The sequence below is a fragment of the Nicotiana tomentosiformis genome, chromosome 4 (genome assembly GCF_000390325.3).
Source record: "Nicotiana tomentosiformis chromosome 4, ASM39032v3, whole genome shotgun sequence".
In the NCBI taxonomy this organism is placed as follows: Eukaryota; Viridiplantae; Streptophyta; class Magnoliopsida; order Solanales; family Solanaceae; genus Nicotiana; species Nicotiana tomentosiformis.
In genome coordinates this window covers 49,776,252-49,785,598 of record NC_090815.1, presented here as the reverse complement: position 1 = coordinate 49,785,598, position 9,347 = coordinate 49,776,252, and the positions used below count along the sequence as shown (strand labels likewise).

Here is a 9,347-nt window from a genome sequence, read left to right as displayed (position 1 = left end):
GGTGTATAAGCTAACCGCTCAAATTGAGTTTGGGAGTGTGAGTTGGTCACGTTCCGGTTACTGAATATTGGACATGCAAGTTGTCCATGTTTCAATTTTGGCATATGGATCGGATTCATCCTTCATGACTTACTTATCTTGGTGAAGCCCAGGACAGTATGTGTGCAGGTTTGAGATATTGAAAATGTTTATTTATGAGTGAAGTTTCAATTTTTATCACGCATATTGATTCTTGAGATTTCCTTTGTGTATTTTTTATTAAATGTTGTACTTGTACATATTTAATTTATGTGATATTTGTGCGTTGAGTTATTATTGTGAGTATAATACTTGCATAGGTTTGGAAATGAGTGTTTTGTATATTTACTCCAACCATTACTTTGTTGGGAGCGATCTATGATATTTACTTAGTGCTCCCCATAATCACTCAACTTTCCTCCACTTTGTGTGTAGATACGGGTCCTAGTGCTGTCACGATCCAAAATTCTACCGGAATCGTGATGGCGCCTAATACCGCGTGCTAGGTAAGCCAACAATTAATAAAAAGAAATGAACTTTAACAATAGTATGAAATAGTATGAACAACGGAATAACATAAATAACTAAAATCAAAATAGCGGTACAACTGAAAACCATCCCAAAATCTAGTGTCATCGAGTACATGAGCTCCATAGAGTATAAAGTACAAGGTCTGACAAAATACAATAATGTCTAGACGACTAACTGTAATAACATGAAATGAGATAAGGGACTTCAAGGCCCCCAAATGGAATATGTAGTGCTACCTCGAAATCTCCACGTCGATACGGATAACAGCTCTCTAGCAATCACCATTACCAGCAACACATGGATATGCATATATAGTGATGAATGTAGTATGGGTACAACTGACTCATGTACTCAATAAGTAACAAGACTAAACTTAGGCTAAAAGCAGTGACGAGCTTGGCAAGGTCCAAAATGCTCATTTTCAATAGCCAACAACACAAAAAATAACATAATAACGGCAAAAGGAAGAACAACTCAAGTAATATCTAGTTCAACTTTATCACAATAAGAGAAGAGATAAGAACGCTTTTGAACTATATTTGTCAAGGCAACGGTTGTTCCACAGAATCACCTAAACATTGATTAACAATTTAAACTATGATTTCAAGCTTTAAACATCAAATAGAGACATCAAGCACCAGTTAGCATTAGAAAAATACAATCATATGCCAGCATGACAAGTTTACATGCCAAAATCAATGACATCGTAGTTTAATCATCAAGTATACCAAGTCGCATCACATGTATAGTTCTTGGCACAAGTACCCCCCAAACATATCTCTCTCTCACACACACACTCTAAGAACTGTAGGGCTTCCTTGCATAAGTCCCTCATCAAGCACATCTTGTGTACCTGCACCGACATATTAATACTTGACTCCGTAGGGGCGGATCCTAGCCCAAGTGCTGATTGCATTAAAAGTCGACGATCAATACCACTCATCCAAAATGGGGACTAGCACATGTGTCATCTCACTATCAAACCACTCAGCCCGATATGGGGCCTAGCGCACGCGTCACTTCACTATCAATATCAACACGGCTCTAAGGCCCAAGATCAGTCATTAATCTCCTCAAGCCTCAATACGCCAACCTCTCACAGTACTGTAATCAAATATCGCACGGAGTATAACAACATACCATAACTCAGCTCAAACCCGTATCACATAAATAAAGACACCAACAACATATGAGATGACATAAAAAGGGCATGCTAAGATAGAGATATGGTACGTGAATATAATATCATGACCAAAAATATTACTACAGTTAAGGCAAAGAGCTCAATATAGGAAAAATAGACATATCATGTCTCAAATAGATAAGCACTTAGCTTATACATGATTTATATCATGAATAACATCTTACGCAGTCATACAAGTGGAGAACACGCAGTCACAAAGAGGTTGATCTACGTCCAATCCACACTCAATAGTGAGTGAAAACGGTCATTGAAAGAATAGTACCCAACAAGAGTCGGGTTCGATTTCCACATGGAGTTTAATATGGGTGTTAGGGGTATACACTTTACGAGAGTAAATGGAACAACTAAATTGCACTTCCAAACAAACGGTTTTGATTTCTACTTATAAATTAACTCTAATAATTATAAGCTAAGGAGAATAAACTAGAAAGCAAATGATTATTTTTGTTATTTTCCAAATGGTTAAAAAGCCTAGGGATGTGACCTTAACCTAGGTGTTCGCCTAATGGGTTAAATATGTTAACACTTATTTTATTGATCAGGGTGTATTATACCTCTCAACTCTAAGTTACCTACTTAATACCTCTCGGTCAATGAGTGATTTTGCCCAATTTGGCTTTCTCAAGACCAAATGGGTATCAAGCTAAATAGTTGATATGAGCTCAAGTCGAGTTCTCACTATCTCTAGCTCAAACCCTTTACTTAAGCTAATCAAACTCTTAATTAGCCCAATTTCTTGTTAGCCAAGTTTTTCTAGACAATGTCTCTCTTTCTCAAGCAAAGGCCAAGTGAAATAGGCATAAATCAATATTTGCAACCATTAATTCTAAAATTAAAGCATAAACAAGGCTAAATAATCAACACCTAATCATAAATAAGCATTAAATTAAATACCCATAAGGTTTACACACTAGGATTGGGTCACAACCCTAGTAAGAGTCTAGCTACTCATAGTGAAAAATGAAGAAAATAAAGAAGAAATACTAATTAAACTCATAATCTAGGATTAAAATGATAAAATATGATGTTTAAATCCTAAAATAGTTACAAACTTCCTAAATTAGCAAAATACAGTGGCTAAGCAGCTCAAACATCTAAACTTGACCTTAAAATATGATTCTCGTCTATTTATAGTGGCCCAAAATTCGCTGACAAAAATGCCCCTCGGAGGTTCTGCGGCCGCACAATTCCATGTGCGGTCCGCAGATTTCTTCAGCTTGTAAGGACTTGGATTCTGCAGCCGTACAATTTTGTTTGTGGCTGCAATGCATCTTCTGCAGCCGCACAAGTCTTGTGTAGTCTACAGTTCAGGCAAGGCTTCAAGTCTTGGTCATTTGCACACTCTCTGAACTTTGAATTTTTTATCAATGCGGACCTTGTTCTACAGCCGCACAATTCATGTGCGGTCCACACATCTGCTAAAAGTATTATGGGCTACTTAACTAGTTTTGCGGCCGTAGAGAAAATTCTGCGATCGCACTTTCTTTTGCGGCCGCAGAAATACCTCTGCGGACCGCACTTATGTTTTGCGCCCCTTCTTGCCTTGTGAGTCAGATCACTCCTTTTGGAGTCGGATTTCTTCGTGGGAGCTCAGATTTCCAACATTCATGCAATTTGCATACTTTCATTAGTATTGGGAACATAAATCAATACTTTCGGACTACAACAAAAGCAAAAAGGTGCTAATAGGTGGTCAAAATTCACACTTATCATAGGCATGATGGAAAGACAAGGCATACAATAGCATAAAGTCTACCCGGGTCATGAATAACCACGGTGTACACATATACGCTCGTCACCCCGCATGTGCGTCACCCCCAACACATAACAAATATCATGACCAACGGGAAAATTACCCTCAAACAAAGCTTAGGGAAGATAATTACCTCAAATGTGCGAGAATCAATACTCTAAAAATCTTTTGCCTCTAGAATCATCCTTCGAACAGTTCAATTCTAGCAAAAAATAGCTCAATAATGTCAAACAAGGCTATAGAACTCAATTCCAAACAATAAAGCTTCGCTTTATCCATTTACACAAAGTAAACCAAAAAGTCAACCTGGGCTTGCTTTGTGAAATCCAACAAAAATCACAAATCTTGACTACTCATTCGAATACGAGTCCAAATATACAAGTTTCATCCAAATCCGACTTCGAATAGGGGTTCAAATCTCAAATATTTATTTCTCAATCCCCCCCCCCCCAACTCCTCTATCAAATCCCATAGTATATGTTTAATAATCCATGAGAAAACAAGATATAACATTAAAATCAAGTAGACATCACTTACCCTCAAGGTGATAATGAAATTCTCCCCAAATATCGCCTCTAGCCGAGCTCCAAAACTCCAAATGGTGAAAGATAGACTAAACCCTCGAATATAAACCTCTGCCCAACGATTACTGTACATACAGACCAAATTGTCGCTTTTGTGACATTGCATCTGTGGAAAATACCTCGCAGATGCGCGACCCGCTTAAAACACTGACCATTCACTTCTGCGTCCTAATATCCGCTTCTGCGGAGCCGCTGGTGTGATCAATTTCCTCTTCTGCGCAAGTGCTTCTGGGCTGCAAGTTCCGCATCTGCGGACTCCCCCTCCCCCTGGCCAAGTTTCGCTTTTGCGGACTCGTCTACGCACATGTGATCTTGCACCTGTGTCCAAAATTCCGCAGGTGCGACACACCAAAACTTGTTCTATCAACATTCACTCAAATGATCTGATATCTATCCGAAACACTGTCGAGCCTCCAGGATCTCATTCAACCAAGTCTTAAAATATGACATGGACCTAATCGAGGTCTCAAATTGTACCAAGTAACATAAAAATCACAAATCGCCCTTCAATTTAAACTTCATGAACTAATCAAACTTCCAACTTCCAAACCCTTGCAAAACAACGTCTAACCAACTCGAAATGCCACCAAATTTTGCACGCAAATCATAAATTAACAAATGAACCTATCCCAAGACTCGAAATCCCAAATGGATCTCGATAACCAAAAAGTCAACTATGGTTCAAACTTACCAATTTTCCAAACCTTCAATTTTCTAACTTTCGACAATTAGAGTCAAAATATCCTAGGAACCTCCAAATCCAAATCCGGACATACTCCTAAATCCAAAATCAACATTCAATCCTATCAAAACCATAAAAATACCATTCTGAGGTTGTTTATACAAAAGTCAAACCTTGATCAACTCGTACAGCTTAAACTTCGGACAATATAACTATGTGTTCCAATACATTGCCAAACCTTCCCGAAACCAAACCATCCATCCGCACAAGTCACAAAATATCAAACAAACATACGGGAATCATCAAATAGGGGAACAAAGCTCAAATACACAAAACGATCGACTGGATAGTTATATTTTCTCCATCTTAAACAAAATTTTGTCCTCGAATGGGTTTAGAATCATACTTGGGATATCAAAAAGATGAGGATATCTTCTCCTCATATCATGCTCGATCTCCCAAGTCGCCCCCTGGACCGGTTGATCTCTCCACTGAACCTTCACTGATGCAATATCTTTAGACCCCAGCTTCAGAACTTGCCTATCTAGAATGGCCACCTGCTCCTCCTCATAAGCCAGATTCTCACCCGACTGTACAGTATTAAAATCCAACACATGTGACGGATCCTCATAATACTTCTGAAGCATGTAAACCTGAAAGATTGGGTGAACTCCCGACAAGTTGGGTGGCAAAACAAATCTGTAGACAACCTCACCCACTCTCTCTACCACCTCAAAAGGACCAATATATCGAGGGCTTAACTTGCCCTTCTTCCCAAACCCCATCACACCCTTCATAGGTGAACTCAGAGAATAACCTTCTCACCCTCCATGAAAGCCACATCACGAACCTTCCTATCAACATAACGTTTTTGCCTGGACTGGCTGTACGAAGCTACTTCTAAATCAATTTCACCTTCTCCAAAGCATCACGAACTAAATCTGTGCCCAACAACCTAGCCTCACCCGGCTCAAACCAACCATCTGGAGAACGACATTGCCTCTTATATAATGCCTCATACAAAGCCATCTGGATGTTTAACTGATAGATGTTGTTGTATGCAAACTCCGCTAATGGAATAAACTGATCCCATTGGCCCCCGAAATCTATGATACATACCCTCAATATATCCTCCAAAATCTGAATGGTTTGCTGGACTGTCCGTCCGTCTGAGGGTGAAGTACAGTACATAACTCAACCTGTGTGTCCAACTCATGCCGAACAGCCCTCCAGAAGTGTGAAGTAAACTGAGTGCCTCGATCTGAGATGATAGACACAGGCACGCCGTGCAAGCTGACAATCTCTCTAATGTAGATCTTATCCAACTGCTCTGAAATGTTGGAAGTCATGATCATAATGAAATGCATAGACTTGATCAGTCTATCCACAATGACCCAAACAATGTCAAATCTCCTCAAAGTCCGTGGCAAACCTACCACAAATTCCATAGTGATACGCTCCCATTTCCACTGCAATCTATCTAATCTTTGAAGCAAATCACCTTGTCTTTGATGCTCATACTTGACCCTCTAACAATTTAAACACCATGTATCATGCCCAACAATGTCTTTTTTCATTATCCGCCACCAGTAATGTTGTTTCAATTCACGATACATCTTCGTAGCACCTATGTAAATATAATATCATGAACTGCGAGCCTATTCAAGAATCAACTCCCTCAAACCATCCACATTAGGAACACAAATCCAACCCTAAAGCCTAAATACACCATCATCACCAATAGTCACCTCCTTAGCACCATCTCGTTGCACCATGTCCTTAAGGACAAGGATATGGGGATCATTATACCGGCGAGCCTTAATGTGCTCAAATAAGTATTAATGTGATACAAACCAAGCAAGAACCCTGCTAGGCTCCGAAATATCCAACCTCACCAACCTATTGGCCAATGCTTGAACGTCCATAGATAAAGGTCTTTCCACATGCGGGTTGAATGCCAAACTTTCCATACTCTCCACCTTTCTACTCAAGGCATCCGCCACCATATTAGCCTTCCTCGGAAGATAAAGAATAGTGATATCATAATCCTTCAATAGCTCCAACCATCTCAGCTACCTCAAATTCAAATCTTTTGATTTAAACAGATGCTAGAGACTTTGATGATCAGTATACACCTCACAAGACACGCCATATAAGTAATGCCTCCAAATCTTGAGCGCGTGTACAATAGATACTAACTCTAAATCAAGCACCGGATAGTTCTTCTCATGGGGCTTCAACTGGCCCGACGCATAGGCAATCACCCTATCATCCTGCATCAACACACACCCAAAGACAACCTACGAAGCATCATAATAAAAAGTATACAACCCAAATCCTGAAGGCAATACCAAAATTGAAGCCGTAGTCAAAGCAGTCTTGCGCTTCTGAAAGATTTTCTCACACTCATTAGACCATCTAAACGAAGTGCCCTCCTGAGTCAACTTAGTCAATGAGGCTGCAATAGATGAAAATCCCCTTACAAAGCGACGGTAGTAACTAGCCAAACCTAAGAAGCTCCTGATCTCTATAGAGGTAGAAGGTCTGGGTCAACTCTAAACTACCTCAATCTTCTTTGGGTCCACCTTGATCCCATCACTAGATACCATATGACCGAAGAACACCACCGAGCCCAACCAAATCTCGCACTTGAAGAACTTAGCATACTACTTCTCTCTCAAAATTTGAAGCACAATCCTCAAATGTTGCTCGAGCTCCTCAGCGCAATAGGAATACACCAAGATATCATCAATGAACACAATGACAAAAGAATCCAAATACGGTTGGAACACATTGTTCATCAAGTGCATGAAATCTGATGGGGCATTAGTCAATCCAAACGATATCACCAAAAACTCATAATGGCCATAACGAGTCCTGAAAGCCGTCTTAGGGATGTCTGAAGCCCTAATATTCAACTGGTGATACCCCTCCCCGATCTCAAGTCAATCTTTGAGAACACCCTAGCCCTTGAAGCTGATCAAATAATTCATCCATGTGTGTTAGTGGATACTTGTTCTTGATAGTAACCTTGTTCAACTGCTAGTAGTCAATACACATTCTCACAGAATCATCCTTTTTATTTACAAATAACACTGATGCACCCCAAGGTAATACAATAGGCCTGATGAACGCCTTATCTAGCAACTTCTGCAATTGTTCCTTCAATTTTTTCAACTCCACTAGAGCCATGCAATATAGAGGAATAGATATGGGATGCGTGACCAACACCAAATCAAATACCAAAATCAATATTCTTATCAGATGGCATGCCCAATAGATCTGCAGGGAACATATCCGGAAACTCCGTCACTACTAGGACTTAATCAATAGTATGAGTATCAAACTAAAATCTCGGAAAAAAGCCAGAGACGCCAAACACCTCTTCGTAAACATCTATTGATCCTTCAGAAACAAAATCACTCTACTAAGAGTGTGACCAAGACAACCTCTCCATTCCAACCTCGGCAAACCTAGCATAGCCAACATCACCGTCTTAGCGTGACAATCAAGAATAGTATGGAATGAAGACAACCAATCCATACCCAAGATCACATCAAAATCCACCATATCCAACAAAAGAAAGTCGACCCTCGTCCTAAAACCACACATAGTGACCACGCAAGATCTATAAACTCGATCCACCAAAATAGAATCCCAACTGGTGTAGATACATGAACTGGGATAGTAAGTGAATCACGTGGCATATCTAGACAAGAAGCAAAGTATGATGACATATATGAATAAGTAGAGTCAAGATCAATCAACACTGAAGCATCTCTATGGCACACATAAACAATACCTATAATTATTGCATCAGAAGTAAACATGCTTTCAATGGGAAACTATAGACTCTGGCCTCGGTCCTTCCTTGGAATGCATAACATCTAGCGTGATTTCCACTAGACTGAGCTCCCTCTCTAGGACGACCATATCATATATGACCTCCACCACATGCAAGCTGAGCGGGTGGTGAAGCAATCGGCGTAGGAATAATAGTTTGAACCTCGTGATGCCCTGAACCTATGCGAAGACGGGGGAAGTATTTCCTAGACCTAGGTCTCCACACTCATAGCAACCTCTGATCGATGACTGCGGGGCCTGAGTTAGACCCCATGAACCATAATACCAACCAAAAGAAACTGGTATTAATAAACCTTGAATGCCTGGAGCGCTATGAGAACTCTGCGCTGGAAGTGCACTGAATGAAGACTTTATAGAAGCTCCTCGACTAGGAGATGGTGTATAATAATTTGGCCTGCTAGAATGGCCTCTCCTAAATCAACCCCAGCCTCCAGACGAGGAAACACCGAAGCTACCTGAATGTCGGGACCTCTTATCCCTACCCTGCACCATCTCCATAGTCTCACTGCGGATGCGCTCAACATGACGCGCTATCTCACTTCGGATGCACTCAACACGACACGCTATCTCCACAACCTAGTGAAATAAAGTCTGGTCTCAACTTCTCTAGCCATAGCAAGACGAATACTAGGGAGACGACCATAGATGAATCTTCTCAATCTCTCATCCTTAGAGGGAATAAAAACCATAATATGACAGGACAACTCAGTA

The 9,347-nt window shown here is 40.3% G+C and overlaps 1 protein-coding gene across 1 annotated transcript; it reads right to left on the bottom strand.

Moving 5' to 3' along the window:
- Positions 1-5,122: 5,122 nt before the first annotated feature.
- LOC138909647 (uncharacterized) lies at positions 5,123-7,381 on the bottom strand. Its single transcript, XM_070200857.1, has 5 exons — positions 7,337-7,381; positions 6,986-7,045; positions 5,972-6,301; positions 5,688-5,813; positions 5,123-5,425 (listed from the first exon to the last, which is right to left on the bottom strand). Exons 1-5 carry the CDS (start codon positions 7,379-7,381, stop codon positions 5,123-5,125), a joined length of 864 nt encoding a protein of 287 aa, XP_070056958.1.
- Between the last annotated feature and the right edge of the window lie 1,966 nt (positions 7,382-9,347).

Excerpts from the sequence above, each read along its gene's own strand:
- LOC138909647 (XM_070200857.1), bottom strand. The coding sequence starts at position 7,381 with ATGGTATCTAGTGATGGGATCAAGGTGGACCCAAAGAAGATTGAG. Across the intron at positions 5,814-5,971 it reads GGCATGAGTTGGACACACAG|TTAAACATCCAGATGGCTTT; the intron begins GTTGAGTTATGT and ends AACATCTATCAG. Across the intron at positions 5,426-5,687 it reads TTCGTGATGCTTTGGAGAAG|GTTTACATGCTTCAGAAGTA; the intron begins GTGAAATTGATT and ends CCAATCTTTCAG.